The 23,095-nt window shown below is 36.4% G+C and overlaps 1 protein-coding gene across 1 annotated transcript in view; it reads left to right on the forward strand.

Moving 5' to 3' along the window:
• The first annotated feature begins 224 nt into the window (after positions 1 to 224).
• Positions 225 to 23,095, forward strand: part of LOC129766700 (uncharacterized) — a 321,609-nt gene continuing 298,738 nt past the window's right edge. Inside the window, exon 1 of the mRNA XM_055767288.1 lies at positions 225 to 1,318. Within this exon, the coding sequence (XP_055623263.1) occupies positions 1,232 to 1,318 (87 nt within the window). The 5' untranslated portion in view covers positions 225 to 1,231. The remainder of the gene's footprint in view (positions 1,319 to 23,095) is intronic.

Here is a 23,095-nt window from a genome sequence, read left to right on the forward strand (position 1 = left end):
GTAATTTTATATTTTGCGATCTCCTATCAACTTATCCAAACAGTGTTGTTTTCAGCTGCTCACAGCTGATGTTCTCGTTGTTCGCGGTGTTCGATCAAAACAGAGCATAATCGTTGAATAGCATACCTGGCGCGTCTGCTGTCTGCAAACACCCGCGTTCGCTACTCTCGGGAGAGAGTGAGAAAAGGCGGCTCACCGGTGTGGATTTGCGCGAATCATTTCCAGTGTTCAACCTGCCGTACGAACATCAACATCATCAACCGTTTGACCGTTTCGTAGTTTCGGAGTACCGTCTCTTTGCGTTGGGAATGCTCTTCGCGTAGCAGCGTGTTCTTTTCTCTCCCAGTCTGGCGCGTGGCTTCAACTGGTGGATGGGCCAGAACGGTTCTCGCGGGTCGGAGGTTGTCTCGCGTGTGCGGAAGTTGTGGTTTGCGAGCGGAAAAGATCCACAATAGATGACCGTAATCGCTTTCAGGCGCGGTTTTCTTCGCGGCCAGCAGACACGGCCTTTACGGTCGATCGCTGTCAATACGCGGGAAGTGCCGCTGATTTGGCGTAGTGATTAAGCTCAAACGAGAGCCCATTTTAAACGCCGATGAATAGAGCCAATTTGGCCCAATCAAATTACCGCCAACAGTAATAGCGAGTCGAGACGAATCGGATGCAATTTTCGCCGTGTTTTTTCCGCTTGTTTGCTGGATTTTCGCGTGTGCCATGATGAGCCGCCTCTCGATCTCACCAAAATCCATCGATTGAGTGCAATGTTTAGGAAGAAAGAGTTAATCTAACAAGTGTGGCGTAAAATTGATCGATACCGTGGATTTCAATATAATTTTTTTTTCTTATTTAACAAAATGTGATTTGCAGTGTTCGCGTGCGAGTGTATGTGTGCGTATTGTGTTTTACAACACGCACATCCAATCGATAATTGTGGTTTGTTGATGATTGTGGAAATATGGGTTATGAATTGCTATCGCTGTTACTTTCCCTCGTGTACTTCAGATGGCACTAAATTATGTGATGATGGCTGGTTTACGACTAATCGATAAAGGTGAAAAGTGGTGTACTTAAAATAAACCTGTGTTAATTGAAAGAAAATATGCACCCACATATGGGCAGTGAAATTTCGTTTCTCTACTCAAGAAGACAACAATTGTCATACGGATACCAAACCATTTAGTAACCCTAGGAGTTCTGGAAAACTGTTGCAGAAGAGCTGAACGACCACAAGATGGCATACGTCGTTTGGCGAGTGCTGGTGAAACAGTACTCCAAGGTTCGCCTTGGAGTGCAACGTAACTCACCGTTAGATGAAGATGTAAGTGATGCAAATGCTTATTTATTTGGTGCTGAAGTATATACTATTAAATTTATTGGAAAATTATGGTCTCGATGTATTATTGCCATCAACCGCTCACCGCGTGTGTATGGGCGCGGGTTGTGCAATCATCCGAATCGTATCTTCGTCGCAACGGATGTATTCCGACCGCATCATCCAACAACCAAACGAAACCAGTGCTTCCAGTTGTTTGCTCTAAACTTTGTATTGAAATGAATTGATTGGCTGAGACAGCAGAGTCATTAAACAGGGTCGTCTCGTGATTCAATATCTCCCAAACCGCAAGATATGGCTTGCGCTTGGCGGTGATGAAGTTCGTTATTGTTTCATCGTTATTTTTCCCGCATCTTGGCCTCTGCGAGAAATGAAAATAGCAACCAGACAGACAATAGTACTACTCGAATTTAAAACAAACATTTTTCTCCGCCTCATTATTAGATAAACCCTTAATTCGGAGACAGATACGCGTCCACTACTCTGGACAGCAGAAGCACTCGTTCGATTTCGATCTGACCATGGAACTGTCCGCGGCCCGATTGTTTGTGGAAACAGTTTGACACAAACTGTGAACGCAAGCGTTAAAATACGAATTTGGAGTGGAGTAGCCGTGAATGAATTCTGAAACCCAATTAAAACGCCGATTACTGTGGGTAATTATCCGAGGCGCAGGGCGAATCCGACCCCCATGGCTTATCAATTCCGATTACGGTGGGTACATTAATCACACCTTCTCGGTGGTGAAATGCGGTCAAAATAAAGGTGGAAGCTTTTCGAAGCTGGTAGCTTCTGGGGTTAATTCAAAGCAGTTTCCTCCGCCTCATAATGATGATGGATGGGAGATAGATGAATGATCTTCAGTTTGCAGTGAATGTGTTAAATCCGGAAGATAATCTAAAAAATTTAAAACAGTTTGTTGATATGTATACAAAGGTAATTTAAAATGCCGTCATTTGATTTTTACTACAGCAAGTTACCTCTATTTCGACATACCGAATCAACACTCAGTGTTGCATTGAAGGGTTTCTCACATCAAATTGGATCACGGAAAAAAACGCTGTAGAAAATTACCTAAAGGGTGTGTCACATCAAATTGCATCACGGAAAAAACGCTGTAGAAATTCGCCCAGTAGACCGATCCTTTTGAAAATTTTAGACAGTAAAATAAAAACTATTAAACAACTTTTGGCATTTTCTTTTTATTCATTCTTCGAGCCCAAGCCCGTATGCTCGCACCTTCCTCTTTACCCCGTCCATATGGTTCTGTACAACGTCAGGTTGTAGTTTTTTTGAACAGAAATCCATTTTCTCTTGAAGTCCGCCTCCGATTTGACAACTTTTTGGTTCTTCCGGAGGGCCTGCTTCATAATCGCCCAATATTTCTCTATTGGGCGAAGCTCCGGCGCGTTGGACGGGTTCATTTCCTTTGGCACGAAGGTGACCCCGTTGGCTTCGTACCACTCCAACACGTCCTTTGAATAGTGGCACGAAGCGAGATCCGGTCAGAAGATGGTCGGGCCCTCGTGCTGCTTCAATAGTGGTAGTAAGCGCTTCTGTAGGCACTCCTTAAGGTAAACCTGCACGTTTACCGTGCCGGTCATCACGAAGGGGGCGCTCCGTTTTCCGCAAGAGCAGATCGCTTGCCACACCATGTACTTTTTGGCAAACTTGGATAGTTTCTGCTTGCGAATCTCCTCCGGAACGCTGAATTTGTCCTCTGCGGAGAAGAACAACAGGCCCGGCAGCTGACAAAAGTCCGCTTTGACGTAGGTTTCGTCGTCCATTACCAGGCAATGCGACTTCGTCAGCATTTCGGTGTACAGCTTACGGACTCGCGTCTTCCCCACCATGTTTTGCCTTTCGTCGCGGTTAGGAGCCTTCTGAACCTTGTATGTACGCAGGCCCTCCCGCTGCTTGGTCCGCTGGACGAATGAACTTGACAAATTCAGCTTATTGGCGACATCCCGGACCGAACTTCTCGGATCACGTCTAAACTGCTTAACTACGCGCTTGTGATCTTTTTCACTGACGGAGCATCCATTTTTGCCGTTCTTCACCTTCCGGTCGATGGTTAGATTCTCGAAGTATCGTTTTAGTACTCTGCTGACCGTGGATTGGACGATTCCCAGCATCTTACCGATGTCCCGATGTGACAACTCCGGATTCTCGAAATGAGTGCGCAGGATTAATTCACGACGCTCTTTTTCGTTCGACGACATTTTTCCAAATTTACGAAAAATTGACAGTGAAGCATGGCCAACGTGATCTATACACTCTTATCTGATTATAAGCGAAAGCTGAAGATATAATTCCTAAAAATTAAATTTCTACAGCGCTTTTTCCGTGAAGCAATTTGATGTGACACACCCTTTAGTTGACCCATTCTTTTCAAATTGTCAGACAAGAAAATATAACCCATTAGTAAGCTTTTGGAACATTTATTTAATTCAACTTCAATACCATAACCGTATGCTCGCACTTTACGGTCAACTTCACTTATTAGGCTCTGTACAACATCTGGCTGCAGCTTTTTCTGTACGGAAACTCACTTTTTTCATGTCTTCCTCAAATTTGACCTTTTTGGAATGATTCCGTAGTGCCTGCTTTATAATAGTCCAGTATTTTTCTTTGGGCCTCAGTTTCGTTGCGTTTCTGGGGTTCATGTCCTTGTGTACGAAAGTGACCCCGTTGGCCACTCCAGGACATCCTTTGAATAGTGGCACGAAGCTAGATCCGACCAGAAGATCGTAGGGCTCTCGTGTTACTTCAACAGAGGAAGCAGACGCTTCTGTGTAGATACTCCATGAGGTAGATCTACCTGTTTACAATTCCGGTAGTCACGAACGGCACATTTCGTTTGCCACATGAGCAGATCGCTTGCCAAATCATGTAGTTCTTGGCAAACATTGAAAGTTTCTGCTTCCTTACTATCCCAGAACATCAAACTTGTGCTGGACGGTGAAGAACAGTAGCTCCGGAAGTTGCCGGAAGTCCGATTTGACGTAAGTCTCATCATCTATGATGAGACAACGAGGCTTCGTCAACATCTAGGTGTACATTTTGCGGGCCTGTGACTTTCCCACCATATTTTGCCGTTCGTTACGATTTAGAGCCTTCTGCACTTTGTACACTTTGTAGTCCCTCCCAATCCTTGACTCTCTGAGCGAAAGACTTGGATAGATTCGACTTTGTGGACACTTCTCTTTCCGTGCGATGCTCATAGTTTCGTAGTAACGTTTAATCAAGTCACTCATTGCATAAAAGCTATTTATTGCGCTCTGGTCCGCTCGATTATAGAGTATGCTTCGATTATCTGGTCACCATACTATCAAGACAGCATTGAACGCATTGAGACTGTTCAGCGCAAGTTCGTCAGGTTTGCCTTACGTAGATTACCTTGGAGTTATCCCAACAATCTTCCAAGCTATGAGCACCGCTGTAAACTTATCGGACTCGATACGTTACATGACCGCCGGAATATTTCCAAAGCTGGCTTCATGTCGGATCTGATTTTATCCTACGTCGATTGCCCAGAACTTCTGCAATTAGTGAACTTCAACATTCAGCGGCGGAGCCTGCGGTCTCATAACTATCTCCAGATACCATTTTCTCGTACAAACTACGATTACGATGGATCGATGTCGAACATGTGTCGTGAATTTAGCCGTTGCAGCTCTGTGTCCGATTTTGGTTTGTCCCGCGCGTCACTAAAAAGACGTTTTACCTCCACACTTACGAAGAAAAGAAATGTGAAAATGGTTTTATGCTTTTCAGAAACCATCTAAGCATAAATAAATGCTGGATAAATTTCCTATATATAACACAAAATATGTTGCAATAACGATTTTTAATAATATGCGTTTGAAAACTCTTAATAAATCGTTACATTTTTCGTAGAGTGACCCCCGTATATAGAAATCAAAGACATAGTCCTATGTCAAACTACAACTAAGCCTAATCTTGTTTAGAGACAAGATAGCGATATAGTGTATTCGACATCTTTAGATTTTAGATCTTATTAAAATATGAACTTTCGTCGAAGACATTAACTTTCTATCTTTTATAGTTTTTGGAATATAAGTCATTTTTGTATAACAATTGTAAAAACAATTGTGTTTGCTCGTTTGTTCGTAACATTTTTGTATGTAAATTCTCACGTTTGACATGTTCTTGACATGTTTCTAAATAGAGAAAAGTTAGCAGAGCATTTAAAATGCGATAATGTGTACATAAAAATGTAACGAATTGAACATTAAGAGCCCCCGCATACTACAGACTTTCTGTCAACCAACAGTTTGGTCGGGTCGGCCTTCTGGTGCAAAAACCGACCCAACTGAATCGGCGTAATATGCACACATGCATTGCATATGGCAACCTCCGTACTGATTGAGAAGCCGACCAAACTATCGGCCGACAAATCAGTCTGCAGTCTGCGGGGGCTCTAATAGTATTTTTTCAAAGAAAAAAATGAAAAAGTTGTTGTTTGAAAAACTTTTTCCATGTGCCGATCGTTCGATGTATGGAAAATATGTTCGAAATTTTAGGGGATATTTATATCTATTTTTTCAGAATTTTAAAAACATATGTTTTCGAGAAAACTGAATTTTAATTTTCTAAATATATATTTTTTAATGAAATTTTTTTCCAAAAAATTCATTGATAAATTTTAATGAAAACCTAAATAATTTCCTATATTCCATTCTTTGACTAAAATTTTGCAGGTCTGATAGATTTTTTTGTAAATTTTTTTTTCAACTTTTTTTTCGGAAAATCTTAATTTTAAAACTATAAGATCTAAAAAAAGTTGGTCAGAGAATGAAATGTAGAAAATTATTGAGGTTTTCATTAAAATACCGTTCTGAATCATATTTCGGACGCTTAAGGCATATGGTGCAGAAAAAAGATCTAAACTTTATGCACAGGTATTATTTGGTTGATATTATTAATAAATTAGTTCAATATGCTTTCTACTTTGGTACCTATTTGATTGAAAACATAAAAAATCATCGATTAAAATGCTTTTCAAATGAAGCAAATAAGAATCAAATTTCGGACAGATTGAATTCAAATTTCGGACACTTGATTTTGTAATTTTTTGGATGAAAATTACATTACATTGATTTATATTTTATAGCCAACTGCGAAACACTTACCAAGCAATCACAGTAAACTGTTAACGATGATATGAACTGATGAAACACGGAAGAAATTTAAATATTTATGAAGGGGTAAATTCTACGTGCTCACGCTAAGCAAACGTCAACACAAACGATAATGAGTAGTGTTGTCAGATTTTTACAGATTATGTTATAATTCAGATGTAGTTCTCACATAAAATGATAGTGAAACCAAGAGATTACTCTAAAGGAGCAATTGTGATATTAATTTTATGTTTATATCATCAGTGCATTAAGCATTTCAAGATATTAGAACAAAGTGTCCGAAATATGATTCATAACATATATATCAAACAATTTTTTGGAAAAAAAGGGCCTGGCCGGGTAAGGGAGTAAAAAGTGCCCCCAAACCAAATCACTAGCTGTATGGCAAATATTGTAAAGGATATTAAATAAGAAATTTTGGCGGTTTATTTGGACCCCTATGTGGTTTGACGTAGGATCTATAGTGAAAAACGCACTTTTTCGTTTATTTCACGCCATCCTCAAAAGATCCAAGATAAAAATTTGAAAAAAATGCTGAATGTACATCTTATCACGGTATATCAAGAAAAATTATCGAAAAAAATTTCATCAAAAATTTTAGTACTAATAAAAATATTTGAATTCTGAAAAATTTTTTTTTGGGATTTAGAGATTCAGTACTACTCTAATTCATATTTAAATGTACTTTTACGGCTTTTCTAGATTGATAAATATCTTCAAACTGTTTTTTTTCCAATATCTAATAATAAAAATAAAATAAAAAAAATACACAGTACAAAAAAATGTTATAGATTTTCTGGCATTTCGAAATTTTGAAAATCTATAACATTTTTTTGTACTGTGTATTATTTTTTTTTATTATTTTATTTTTATTATTAGATATTTAAAAAAAAACAGCTTGAAGATATTTATCAATCTAGAAAAGCCGTAAGAGCGCATTTAAATATGAATTAGAGTAGTACTGAATCTCTAAATCCCAAAAAATGTTTTTTTCAGAATTTAAATATTTTTTTTAGCACTAAAATTTTTGATGAAATTTTTTTTGATAAGATGTAAATTCAGTATTTTTTTCAAATTTTTATCTCGGATCTATTGAGGATGGCGTGAAATAAACGAAAAAGTACGTTTTTCACTATAGATTCTACGTCAAACCACATAGGGGTTCAAATAAACAGCCAAAATTTCTTATTTAATATCCTTTACAATATTTGCCATACAGCTAGTGATTTGGTTTGGGGGCACTTTTTACTCCCTTACCTAACCACTCTTTGGAAATATAAAAAAAAATATTTTTTGATACCGCGCAATACTGATAAAAATCACACATATCTAGAAAAGCCGTAGAAACACATTAAAATATGAATTAGAGTATTACTGAATCTCTAAATCCCAAAATTTTTTTTTTCAAAATTTCAATATTTTTTTTAGTACTAAAATTTTTGATGAAATTTTTTTTGATAGTTTTTTTTGATACACCGTAGTAAGATGCACATTCAGTATTTTTTTTCAAATTTTTATCTCGGATCTTTTGAGGATGGCGTGAAATAAACGAAAAAGTACGTTTTTCGCTATAGATCCTACGTTAAACCACATAGGGGTTCAAATAAACCACCAAACTTTCTTATTTAATATCCTTTACAATATTTGCCATACAGCTAGTGATTTGGTTTGGGGACACTTTTTACTCCCTTACCCGGCCAGGCCCTTTCATTGAAAAAACATATTTTGAAAATTAAAATTCAGTTTTCTCGAGTGTTTTCTTTTTAAAATTCTGAAAAAATAGATATAAATAGCCCTTACAATTTCCAACAAGTCAGCCATGCATCGGACGATGGGCACATTTACATGGAAAAAGTTTTTCGAACAACTTTTCAATTTTTTTCTTTGAAAAAATACTATAATTGTCTAATTAGTAGCATTTTCATATATATATATTTTTGGGAATTTTCAAAAAATACATTTTTGAGAAAAATGAATTTGAATTTTTAAAATAACTTTTTTTCAGCAAAACATTTTTCCAAAAAATTTTCGGTATTTTTTTATGAAAATCTGAACAATTTCCTATATTTCATCCTTTCACAAGAATTTTGAAGGTATCATAGTTATTAAGTTTTGTCAAAAATTGAAAAAAATTGGCTTTTTAAAAAAAGTAGTCTAATTCTTTTTCGAATATTTCAAATATGCAAAGCTGCTTGAATGACACATGTCTTTACACCCACCACGTTTCACTGCTATCTGAGATAGTCCTGCCAACGGTCAGTCGAGTTGGCATGAAATTCGTCATAAGGTACACTAGGGCAAGTTGAAAATCGGGGTAAGTTAAAATGAAAATCATAACTTTTACTAGGAATGATGGATTGACGTGATAAAAATATATATAGTAATTATTATCTTTCAACCCACCTTATGACAGCCATTACCAGAATATGCCTTAAGGTGAAGGTTGGCTGGCTGGCCACAAATGGCGCTAATTTCTTTCATCTCCCTCCCTCACCCCTCGTCCGAAAATCAAATATTTTGCGAAACAGTGTGAATAAAATAATCGTTTTCGCACACTTCACTTCAAGTAATATCAACCAAACTCTAATTGATTACTCACAAGATATTAAATTTTCATCTGCTGTCGTACTGTATAGTTAAAAATGTCGGAAAACTCGAGCTAGTGCTCTGAAAGTTAAATTTTAATTTTTCAATCTTCGGCAATGGTTTTGTTAGGATCGTTATTTTTTCGCCACTGATGCCAGACAACATCATCCAAACAGCTATAAAAACCACTCAATAAAATGTTATTCCTGAGTCATAGCGTTTCATGTCATGAAAATCAATAGAATAAAATTGTGTTGATATCAATACAACTATTATTTTTACGTTTAATGGGTCTATAATGTAAGTTTTGGAAACTTTAACATTGGGTAAGAAAATTGTATTGCAGAGCTCGGAACACTGTCACAGCTGCCTATGCTTTCAAAAACAGTAAACGGAAAAGTATTACATTCAATCAAAATGCCTCGGCCAATGAAGAGAAGGGTTAAGGCTCTCCATCGTGAATATGTGAAAACAATACGATCAACGAAGGAAAATATTAAGGAATTATCAACATCGAGTTACTATGCGGAAGAACTTGTTAATACCAAAAGAACCCCAATTCGCATGTGTTATAAATTTGCTCATGTTACGCTCGCGTATAATCGGAACTTTACTTCATATGCAAATGCACCTTCTATATATATTTATATTTGCCATTGTTCATCGGAACATATCGTTCATACATTTTACTTTAGTATTGAATTGTTATTTTTGGTTTCAAATGTATCCAAAGACTCGTGTCAATGAAGCGCCACACGGTCTGATAAGTGAATTGATCTATTCACATGTGCCTTGCTCTTCTCTCACAAACAGTATTACCTCATTTTTACACGTGGGTTTACCTATACTACTACAATGGCTAGCTTCCACCTTCACCTTGTTTACTTTTCCTTGATCCGTGAAATCACAACAAACATTTTTGCGGTCCAAAAACTCTGATTTTTTTTAAAATATCGTCAGACTTGCACGTCATGTAGTCAAATAGGGATAATCAAGTGTAGTGGTTCTCAAAATTAAACAGAAAAATCTTTTTCCGTATAGGTCTGAGCATCTAAACTCACACCATGTTTTTTGTCAACCATGGGGTAAGATGAAACCAGTGAAAATTGACTAATTTTTAAACATTGCTGCAGCTGTCGGACGTTATTTATCGGTGATTGCTGTATGAATGAATGATGATAAAATAAAAAATATGAATCATTCATATTTCGTTCCTCAGTATGTTCTACATAATTTATGAATACACAGATATAATACAAGTAAAATTTGTTAATTTTACAATTAGGGATCGTTCAAATATTACGTAACGCATTTTTTTTTAAATTATTTTAGACTCCCTCTTCATTATATAACATGTAAAAAATGGTCATTCGGAAATTTGTTGGATTTATTTCTAAACAAGTTTCCACAAGCCATCTCCTCCTCCCTTTTTGAGTGCGTTACGCATTATTTGAATATTTGAATGATCCCATAAACCTCATGAATGGCCGTTTCGAGTGGCTATACTCTGACATGAAAGCGTCCAAAATACTATTCTTGATGTTATTGTTTCGTATATAAATTCCTAGTATGTCCATTGTCCATTTGATGTGTAGTCTAACTCCCCAACATCTCATATGTACCAATCCCCTTTTTTCCAAATGTTTATAAGTAATTCCTTCAATTCAGTGTTTCATGAATCAGTTGTAGATAGTTCGAGAAGCGAAACCTCACATTAAACTCATGATAGTTCCGCGTTTCAACTTACCCCGCTCTGCGGACAAGTTGAAATAATGCATATGAAAACTTTACATTTTCAAAATTGATATTTTTCGAAACATCCAGTGTGAATCCCTATTTTTTTATCGAAAGTATATCAAACGACTTTCGTATATGTATACTTCGTATATGCTGCAAACAGATTTCAATTTAGTGATTTTTCAAGATAACTTTCAAGTTGAACTTCGAAAAAATCGTTTCAACTTGCCCCGGTGTACCTTACACAAAATCGTGGTAGAAATAATGTTGAAATGTCTCGTTTGACAAATTCATTATGGGCACCTTACACGATCAAAATTATTGACAATAAATGTTTTCAATATCGTGACAGTTAGGCTTTCGACAACCGATCTAACCTCAATCAATATTTTGCCACCTAACATCGTCAATATCGTGGCGATATTCGAGTTTGGGATCCAAGCTATTCTTAATCAGATTAGAAGGCTCAAAGGCAATTTTATATTGGTAAAATTTGAATGAAAATATCTACTTGGTATTATTCAATTACTTGAAGCACGTAGTTCTAACCATAACTTAACCTATTTCCTCTGAATTTTTAGATATTCCTACTAAAACTTATTATAATATAACGTCAATTTCAGACACAGTTTTTGTATACATTTTCCTCACCACATACATAAAAAAGTGATTTGCATTCACATAGAATACTAATTTGATTCAGAAAAGTTAATTTTTATTCATAATTTACCCTTTAAAATCCGTTTTCCATCTCAAAAACACATCATAATATTCGCTTCATAAATACAGACTGTTCCTTTCAGTTTCAGAGATGCCAGATATTTTTAGTTTGCGAAAATACATGCAAGTTATGTTATCTGTAGGTAAATGTTTTTATTCTGTAAACAAGACTATGACAGTAGAACCCCGATTATCCGCGACCGAGTGATCCGCCGTGTGGATTATTCGCGACTGTGAGTTCCATAGTAAAACAATATGCCTTTCCGGAATTTGTTAGTGAGTGGTAGGCTCATGCTCTTTTGTTTTGGTCATGGCTGTTATATTATTTAGCCACTAGTGTACATGACCTTATAGATGGATAGTTCAATGATTTCTGTATTGATAAAACATAGTTTTTATGTTGAAACATCTTTTTTCGTGCTGGCACCTTTTTTATAGTCCTTTATGCGTCATCCGCGATTTTCGTTATTCGCGGTGAGTTTGCCCGACTATTCTACGGATAATCGGGATTGTACTGTACCTTGAAATAACACATGATGTTTTTTCGCCTGTGATTTTCCCAGATCTTCCATTCTCCAAATTTCATAGCGGAGTGTGAAGAAACACACAACTTAGACTAAAGTGGCTGCTCCGCTTACTAGCGCAGAAAATGACCGAGCTCAACATTAAAAAACTCCTAAAACGTTGTTACGTTTCATCCACTCTCTCACCATCACATTATCAGTTTACTTTTAGGATTTGATTCGTATTGCTAAAAGTACCGTATTTTGTTATTAAAAGTATCAGTTTTCCAAACCAAGTGCTATAATTTCGGAAGTTTATAAAATTCAATTACAATCACAAAAAAGACTAACAATAATGAAATGTCTGCAAATTTACAGACACGCTTGAAAATCTGGCAGTTCAGTCTCGATGTCCGTGAGGTAAACATCATGCATTTGTATGAAATGTCACGACATTGATGCTCGAAAATCAGAAAATCCGGATTTCTGCGTCGTCGGCTATGTTCAGCTATCATTATGCTCTCAAATGTCATCTTATTGTCAGTAATATTGACCGCGTAAGGTCCGCTTTAGAAATAGTGCTAAGATTCCTACTTGTTGCTTTTCCGGAGACATTCCGATAGTCGCAGACAAACGGAAGTCGGTAGAGTTCAAAGAATAAAACTCTCAAACCGCTCAAATCTCATTGCACCGAAGTGTAGAACAGTTAGCATTGAGGGAGAAATTGTTGAAATTGCTACACTGTGGATGCTGTGTACCAACAATGGCGGAGCATAAAAAACATGATTAGATGCAACGAATTTCATTGATCTGAGATTCGACCGGATTGATTAAAGCAAGAGCAAGCAAATCGTTGCGGTATTTCGGGGGAAAAGCATAAAGCGCTGCCCGTATTTAGTTACGGAACAGTCTGAGATAGATTGTTCCGCTAATTTGCTCCGAAATGCCGAATTAGAGGCCTGTTGCCGTGAGCTCATGTTACATCGTAGAATCGTAAAAGTGACCAATAAATTATACTCTCTCACTTTAGATACAATCGACATAACAGTTCACATAATTCAATATTTCAAACAATAGTCTAACAAATTGTAATAATATTAGCAACTTTCAATATCGCATCGATGTACTGAGTAATGACATTGGGCGACTGGCACATATATCACAGTTTAATCACTGCACAGATCAATGCACCCATCCAAAACGCGGGAGAGGTAAGCAAAGCAGCTCACGAGACCATGGAAATCATCCATCGGTAACGTATTTCCCTTCATTTTTGGAACTCTTTTGCATAGCTGAAATTCGTACATTTTGTGCCTGTTTTCGGTGCTTCAATATATACAGTGTATAAATCACGATATTCATACTATCTAGTCTGATAGTCATTGTCGTTTGTTGATTCATTTTTAAATTGTTAATCAGATCGCCTCCAGACTGGCTTATTCATGTAATGAAAACAAGAGGAACATCCATCCGCCGTCGCGGCCAGGTTTTTGTTTTTCTCCGCTGGCGTTTCCCACCCCGAATTGTTTGTTTACACAATGGCCGTGAAGAGGTAATATGTTCGGTGCAAATCATCATATTTGGATCAGATAAAAGTGCATTTTTCACTCATCTCAACGGGGAAATCTGACAATGGTATAAACTATTGTTGAGTTCAGTGTTTATCTGTTCATTCAACACCCTTGCTCTCAGACAGGTCGTTATCACAGGGTGTTTGCGTGAAGTTGAGCTGGAGTGGTTTGTTTGAGTTACTTTGGGTAGTGGTTTAATTTTGGGTCAACAAGAAGGATTTGACCTTAAACTGATAAACAAATAATTGCATTTGTTTTAATTTATGACAGTTACATATTGTACGCATCGATCTTCATTACATAACTCTGCTTGACAAAGATGTCGATCGATCAAAAATATGCACCAAACATATCGCATGCAAAAAATTGAACCCAATCATAGCCCATCACGCGACTCCGATCTCGAATGAGATCGGTGAAATGAAAATGTTACATAAATAGATCACAATGGACTAGTTTATGGCTACTAGATGTGATAATATAGTCCGTGACTGTCTGGCATCGGCTTTTCATGCAATGACCTTCAGTGATGTTCCAATGCTGCCGGTGAACAATATGCTGCTATTTGCTACCTCTGTTTTGTTGCAATAATTTGCAATGTAGAACGGTATTCACGGTTTACTTATATTGTAGATAACGCGGAAGTACATCATGAAATGGAGATAACTGTTGTTCGAATGCACGTGTAGGTCTTTCAATGGGTAACTATTCGATTGAGTAATTGTATCTTCAGTTTTGTTGACAGTTAGTTCAAAAACCAAATGGCGTTTTCCTCTTATTGGAGTAGGTAGTTATTTCGTTGAGCAATCGCACAGTCTACTTTAGTGTTGCCTACATTTCAGCTGATCGTACTAATGACTCAGTAGTACGAGGGTCGATTGGAAAGTTCGTGCAAAAGTAAAATCTACTTAATTGTTTGGGATAAATCGTTTTTATTTTACAACATAGTCTCTTGTTAGGACTACTCACTTCGTCCAACGCTGCTTTAGTTTGTTGATCCGTACCGAATAATATGATTTGTCCAAGTTGAAAAAAATAGCTTGCTGTTTCTACAATTACATTTTCGTTTGAATTTTTGTTTTTTTTTAGTTTCGTTTGAAAATCCGGTCAGCCATTTCTTCGAAATTCAAATAATCGTCCGAGGGAGCTAAGATAATAAGAGAAATGTGAAATGATTTGGAATCCGATTCCTATTAATTTTTTATTTTATTTTTTTCATCTCTTCAACGTGCAAACCTTCTCATTCATCCTGGCGTACAAAGAAATATGCTGGATATGTTGGTCCCCAAGTGAATGCTAAATTCTGAATAACAATGTCATCGACAAGACTGCATCATTCTGCATAATGCATCGATTAGTGAAAAAACGGGTAGTAGTTTGATCGGATTACGGAAACTGGATATCGGGCAGGCTTCGAGGCCGGATAACCGAATATCCGACAACCGGATATTGCTTAAAACAAATAAGGGATTACATTTTTGGGAGAAATAAACACATTTTTACCACAAAAATAATGAACGATGATTAAATTTTCCGTATAGAATCAATTTTTTTTTCTTCAGAGAATGAAGGTTTTCTGCAAAAAAATCTTGAATTTTATTCCTGACTAGCTGACTCGGCAAACTTCGTCTCACCTAAATTTGTTTTTTGTTATTAGAGTAGTACTGAATCTCTAAATCCCAAAATTTTTTTTTTCAAAATTTGAACATTTTTTTTAGTACTACAATTTTTGATGATTTTTTTTTTTTGATAATTTTTCTTCATACACATTCAGTATTTTTTTTTCAAAATTTTATCTCGGATCTTTTGAGGATGGCGTGAAATAAACGAAAAAGTACGTTCTTCGATATAGATCCTACGTCAAACCACATAGGGGTTCAAATAAACCGCCAAAATTTCTTATTTAATATCCTTTACAATATTTGCCATACAGCTAGTGATTTGGTTAGGGGGCACTTTTTACTCCCTTACCCAGCCAGGCCCTTTGTGTTTCATTTGTATGGCAGCCCTCCTTAAGAGAGGAGGGTGGAGTGTTTAACCACCATAGAAATATTTATTGCACCCTAAAACCTCCAGATGCTTAATTTGGTTTCATTTGCTTGATTAATTCTAGAGTTATGCAGAAATTTGTGTTTGAGTTGTATGGCAGCCCCCCTTAAGAGAGGAGGGTGGAGTGTCTAACCACCATAGAAACATTTATTGCACCCTAAAACCTCCAGATGCTTAATTTGGTTGCATTTGCTTGATGATTTCTAGAGTTATGTAGAAATTTGTGTTTCATTTGTATGGCGGCCCCCCCTCCCTTAGAGAGGGAGGAGGAGTATCTAACCACCATAGAATCATTTATTGCACCCTTAAACCTCCACATGCCAAATTTCGTTCCGTTTGGTTAATAAATTCTCGAGTAATGTAGAAATTTGTGTTTCATTTGTATGTCAGCCCCCCCCTAAGAGAGGGGGGAGGGGTCTTAAACTATCATGAAAACCTTATCCCGCCCCAAAAACCCCTACATACCAATTTTCATGTTGATCGGTTCAGTAGTTTCCGAGTCCATAAGAATCAGACAGACAGACAGAAATCCATTTATATATATATATATATATATATATATATATATATATATATATATATATATATATATATATATATATATATATATATATATATATATATATAGATGAGGATTTTCTACATCAATGATAAGATTTTTATGGATATACTGAAATACTTTTGATACTGGAGGAGAAAGAGTAAGTCATACGTACAGGGTCCAACGTTTTCGAAAACGGAACATGAAAATTAAGTTTCCTCTCAGTCGCTTCGTTTCGAGTAGGTTCATTTCCATAGACTTCTTCCTATCTTTTGTTATTGAGGCACAATGTACGTATTCGCTGCCTATCATGACTCGTTTATCAGATATTTTCGCTCTTAACCTCCATCTATTCATTTTTAGTTGAAGCAAACGGTTGTTTCAATCGGCTCGGCGTGGTGTATGAATATAAATCTGCCACATCATACAAGTTTTTGACGTAGAACTACGTCTTTCAGGAAGGGTACCAAATCAGAAAACAGGTCACGTTTTGGTGAAATAAAGTTAACGTTAATAACTATTTTCACAGCGAACAAATTCTGATACTTTGCACACCAATGGAACCGGAAATTCTCTAAGATTTGTTTGATATACTATACAGTACAATCCACTAATACCTAAACAGTTTAAATTAATGAAAACTGGAAGTATACTCATTTTCCCATACATTTGTTCTGCCGATTTGTGTGTATTCCCGAACAGAGCTGTCGATAAGGAGCAACTAATACATTCGTTCTGGAAGAGTATCCAGAATTTTGGAATATAGATTTCAGATTTCATCATATTTCATGAAAGTATGCTTTCAAATTTCAGCAGAGTAACCTTACTGTTGCATGTTGTGGAGTTCGATCACATCTCAAGCGGAATATAGGAGAAAAAAGGATCATAGTTTGTGATCGATATCTGAGTGGGAAGACTGATGCGAGTTGAACCAAATAAACGAGAAGTGCTGATAGCTTTCGACTCTACTCACTCAAGTGATAAACAAGTGGATTGAATAATATAATTCCGCAGTTCGAAAACTGCGGTCGTGTCCTAGATACAACCCATTACAATTTTTTTCTCTCTATTATAGTGACTTTCAACACATTTCGGCTGGTTCGTCACTTTTACTTCCATTTTTGGAAGAATGTCAGGAGTGAGAATTGAACTCGTGATCTCTGCGTGAGAGGTATGGATGTTAACACTACGCAAGATCGCCTCCACACATCATACAAGTTGACTTCACTCACTCCTACTACTCCACTCCGACATGTATTTCGTTGCCCGCGTACACGATCTTGTTTTAACGCCCATATAAAGTGAAATTAAGACTTGTATTCTCTCATCTATAATTTGCGAATGAGAGAGAGAAACGAATTGAGTCTGAGAAGAAGCCGTAAAGTTCATTTGATGGTGAAAAATGAAATGAACACTAACGACGTAAAAACAGATAATAACAAAAGCGCAAGAATGATTTTTGATTTTTGTTGACATAAAAACTGCTGAAAGAAGCAAAAACACATTTACAATTGAATGGCAAGATGAATGATTTCATAGTCCGTTAGCAATTTACAGTTGAATATGACTTTGTCCAGCCCGAATTTAAATATGCAAAGAACATCAATCAAATATTTGCACTCAAGATTAAACACACATAAAACACCGAACTTACCTCGCATGAGAGCATCTTTCCAAACAGGAATTACAAAAACTTCAACAAATCCTTCTATTTTACACACTAACATCTTATCAGAACAAATTTGCGAGTCAACCCAAAGGAATTTTGGAAATACATTGATAGTCAGGGGAAAGAGTCTGGACTGCCCGCCGTGATGAAGCGTGACAACGTTGAGGCATCAAGGAAAGTATTTGTGAGTTATTCAAGGATCAGTTCAACAGTGTCTTCGTTGACGAATGTCTTAATGACGATCAAGTTTTTGCATTCGTCAGTAATGTTCTCTGCCACTCATCTGTCGAAGCCTCTCCTGAAATAAACGTTACGGTTGTACAAGGGGCCTGCTGCAAATTAAAGGAATCCAGACTACTGGACACGGACATGACGTTACCTTTGAATATACTATTCCGTTGCTCTATCTTACGTTGAACTTTTCCGATTGCATGTGTTTCCAGTCTTCAAAAAAGGCTGTAAAAAAGATGTTGGAAATTATAGAGGAATCACCCGCTTATGCGTCATCTCGAAGCTTTTCTTACAACAATTACATCGCTGAAGAACAATATGGATTCATGGCAAAACGGTCAACTTCAACGAATCTCGCCATTTACACATCGTTCTCTAGAATCGCGACATCATATCGAAGCAATATAATTATGGACATACATTACATAAAGGTAAACTTGTCATTTATTCTTTTTGTAATCCTTATAGAAGATGACTTGATGATAGCGCGGCCTGTTGATAGTGTGGCAAGTAGTGTTGCCAACTATAATTTTCAAAAATCAGGAAGAAATCTGGATGGTTTATATTGGGTTGTCCAGAAAGTTCGTACCGATTTTTGGGAAAACAAAAGCATAATTTTTGAAGGCAGACATACATTTATTCAGTTTTATATGCACAGTTGTGTTCCGCAATCTTTCACCATCCTCCCAGAACATCTTTGCTTTCTCATCGAAAACTGTTGAAGGTATTGTAGTTTTGAATAATCTGTTAAATGTATGTAAAGTTGTAATCCTAGAAGTATGATACTGGAGTGAGAGAAAGAAAAATCTCTAAATACTATCCTAAACGCTCATTCATCCAACTCGTGTTGACCGTATTGAGCTTCATGTTCTGTAATTGTGATGCGAAAATCAGAATGGATACTTAAGGTTTTTATAAACGCATTTTTATAAATAAAAAAATGAGTATTCAATTTTACTTTTCACTGTCGAATACTCATTCTACGTAAAAGAGGAACCTGTTATTACGAAAGTTGTAAAAAGTATTAAACAGAAAAATGTACCTAATGATTTTATAATATAATGATGAGTTTTTTGTGGAAATATCATAAAATGTATAGAAAAATGCAAGAGAACTTTAAAAAACATCGAGTAATGATTTTTATTTAAAACTATGTGAAACTGCTTTCGAGTGTGCAAATCTGATTATTCTTTCACTCCAACTTCAAGTTTTTATAAATGTCAACAACGCACCTCCGATTACGCGAATTGTAAAATTAACGTAAAAAATGAACGAAATAAAAAATTAACATCATACAAATACGAATCGGAGGCTATTCATAATCAACTCGAAAGTTTGGGACCCAAATTCCAAATCTGATTTATCAGATTAGAAGGCGCGAATCCAGTTTTAAAATGTTAAAATTTGAGTGAAAATTTTACCTTGCATGTAGTGAAAAAATCTCAAACAAAAAAGTGTTTTCTATTTACTAATTTGATAAGGAGAAGTTGATTTTCGTTCATTAGATTTTGAAAGCGTGTTCATTGCGCCTGAAAATCAATTATTATATTTTACGCTCCCCGAACTCGTAAAAATATGCTAAATGACGTCAACGAGGATTATAACAGCTATCATTTCCAACCAAGGAAACCTGGGCAGGGATCCCATTATAATTATTGCGGATAATCTTCATTCTGATGATGCAAATACAAAAATCAGGATAGATCAGTATTATTTAAGTAAAAATCAGGCAAAATAAAGTGTTTGTCAGGATATCAGGGAACGTGCCAAAAATGCTACTCATCGTTTACCTAGTTGAAAAAAAGTAGAAGTGTCTGAGCCTAGGGGCACGAACGGAAATTTGACGTAGGACTGTAATGGTTCAGAACAGTATTTTTTTTAAATGAAATTATTTTCATTGTTCATAAATCTCTTAGTTTAACTTTTTTTTTAAACTCCAAATAGGGCCGTTTGTTATGTACTAATAACCGTCAAACGATTTGGAACGAACAAAAATAAGCAAAATTAATTTCTGGCAGGAAGTTCAACTGTCTAACTGAAAATGATTAATGAATATCAGTGTAACACATAACATCGGTAAACGGGATCGGGATCGGTAAACAAAAAAAATATATATGTATATCGTCATTGATTACATTGAATATGAAGTTTATGGGGAAGAAACAAAAAACAAGTTGAAAATTCTTACGATTTTTCGGTGAAATAATGTTCGTTTGCCGACTATCACCCTCATCCTTGTTTTTGTACGAATAAAAGCCATCCATTCGAACTTTCGAAAATTAAATCATTCGAACGAAACGCCTATTCTAGTTTTCGTACGAATGAGTTTTTTAATCTTCCTACCAAACGTCACTTTTTTCTTGCGAATCGCGTTCGTTTGTTAAATCAGTACTCACACTTTTCGCATAATTCAAGCTCAAGTCGTATTGGTTCTACTGCTCAATCTGTCATAGGAGGAATTGAGTCATTGAGAATTATGAATGTGAATCATGAAGATTATTAATATTTCATTTCGTTTCATTATTGTGATGCGACGTAATGCCGGTCTCGATAAGTCCTCGCATGATAATCGCTGCCACCCCCTAGTATTGATATCATTTATCGCTGTACAATTGCTTATGTTACCGCAGTTCGAAAAACACTCGCTTAAGATGTTCGTCATCCCGTCATATACAGAAGCCATTTGCTTACTTGACTATCTTCAAGTGGACTTGTCTATAACAGGGCGTACGTTAACTGGACTGCAAAGCAGTTATGTATCAATAATAGATGTCAATGCTTACAATGCTTCAAGTATTGCTTTTGCTGTTTATAATATAACGTCAATTTCAGACACAATTTTTGTATTGGATTTTCTCACCACTTGCAGAAAAAAAGTGATTTGCATTCACATAGAATACTAATTTGATTCGGAAAAATCAGTTTTCATTCATAATTTACACTTAAGAATTCGTTTTTCCTTCTGAAAAATACACCATAAGCGAGTATTATCACAAATACAGACTGTTCCTTTCAGTTTCAGAGATGCCAGATTAATTTAGTTTGCGAAAATATATGCAAGTTATATTATCTGGAAGCAAATTTTTTTATTCCATAAATAAGACTATGACAGTAGAACCCCGATTATCCGCGAGCGAGTGATACACCATGCGGATTGTTCGCGACTGCGAGTTCCATAGTAAATCAATAGGCCTTTCCGGAATTTGTTAGTGAGTGGTAGGCTCATGCTCTTTTGTTGTGGTCATGACTTTTACATCATTTAGCCACGGGTGTACACGACGTTATAGATGGATAGTTTAATGATTTCTGTATTAATAAAACATAGTTTTTATGTTCAAACATCTTTTTTTTTCGTGTTTGCATCTCTTTTTTAGTCATTTAATGGGTAATCCGCGATTTTCGTTATTCGCGGTTAGTTGTGAAGAAACACAGACCTTAGACTAAAGTGCATTCGCTAGCGCAAAGAATGATCTAGTTCAACGTTAAAGAAATCCTTATTTTTCATTCACTCTCTCACCATCACATTGTCAGTTTACTTTGAGGTTTTGATTTGTATCGTGAAAAGTACCGTATTTTGCAATTTAAAGTACAGTAGCTTACATTTAATGCGACATTTTTCTAATTGGACAGACTTGTAATGCTCTCATGTATGATTCCTACAATTTCAGAAGTTTATAAATTTTAATTGCAATCGCTAACAAAAATTAAATGTCCGCTTGCAAATCTGGCAACTCAGTCTGGAGGTACGTGAGGTAAAACGTAAACATCATGCATCCATATGAAATGTCACGATATTGATGCCCGAAAATCAGAAAATCCGGATTTCTGCGTTGTCGGCCATTTTCAGCTGTCATTATGCTCTCAAATGTCATCATATTGTCAATAAAGTTGACCGTGTAAGGTCTGCTTATCAGTTCATGCGACACCTACATTAGAGCTCAGAACCACAAAAGTGATAATGTTTGTATTTCTACGCGCTTAAAAGCGAGATTTGGTCGGGATTATTGTTATAAATTTATATTTAAATTCATTTCAACCATTAAATGTCATCAGTAAATGGTAAGAAAGTTAGATTTTTGTATATTCACAATGGATTCAACATACGATTGGACCAAAGTCATAGATAATCTTCGAAATTTTTAAAGTAGGTACTGCATATAGGCTAGAAGTACTAACTTCCGGACATATTTCAGAATGGATAATGGAAAATGGCGATGGAATCGATATCACATTAAGTTGGTTGATATAATTGATTTTCCCAAAATATATTTTTTATTAAGGCACATGTGGCGTTAGCCTGACGGGGCCGGGAGTCCAATATTTTGACAATTTTTGTCTTACAACTATGTTAGTAATATGTAACCGATTACTCGCGGTTGGCTCGAGGTTAGTATTACAAGGTGATATAATTGATGATGCAGGGGATTCCGTTCGGCCGATACGAGAAGAATTTACAGTATTTGAAGCACAACATGTGCTACCCATCGTTTGCCTAGTAACAAAAAGTAAATTACAACACTTATACCAATATATATGTTATGAATGAAACAGTGTAAAATGATGGGTTTCTAAACCAGCGTAGCAAGAATTCTTGAAATCGGGAGATTTGAAGAAAAATTCAGATTTTTCTTAAAAATTTAATGAATTTCAAACCAATAAAACAAGCGCTAGGAGTGGTTTTGCGTCCACTTAACCTGCTCTGAGAGAGCTAGCCTTCAAAATAACAAGCTACTTCGCATCGCTCCTTTCCAAGGGTGGTTGGCGTATAGCTCAGGAACAGGAACGGTATAGGATTGGGCATTCTTCACGTGAAATTTTGAGTTCAAGTAGCCTTCTTGATACTCCCACCTGCACGGACCCTTTACAGTTATAACGAACCTGTTGGTACAGGTTTGTGCTGTGTGTTCAATCGTTGTAGGAGTAGTGGGGGCGAAAAGGTCACATGGAGTAAAGTGATCATCTTTGGTAGTATAACCATTGAATATTGACG

The sequence above is a fragment of the Toxorhynchites rutilus genome, chromosome 2 (genome assembly GCF_029784135.1).
Source record: "Toxorhynchites rutilus septentrionalis strain SRP chromosome 2, ASM2978413v1, whole genome shotgun sequence".
In the NCBI taxonomy this organism is placed as follows: domain Eukaryota; kingdom Metazoa; phylum Arthropoda; class Insecta; order Diptera; family Culicidae; genus Toxorhynchites; species Toxorhynchites rutilus.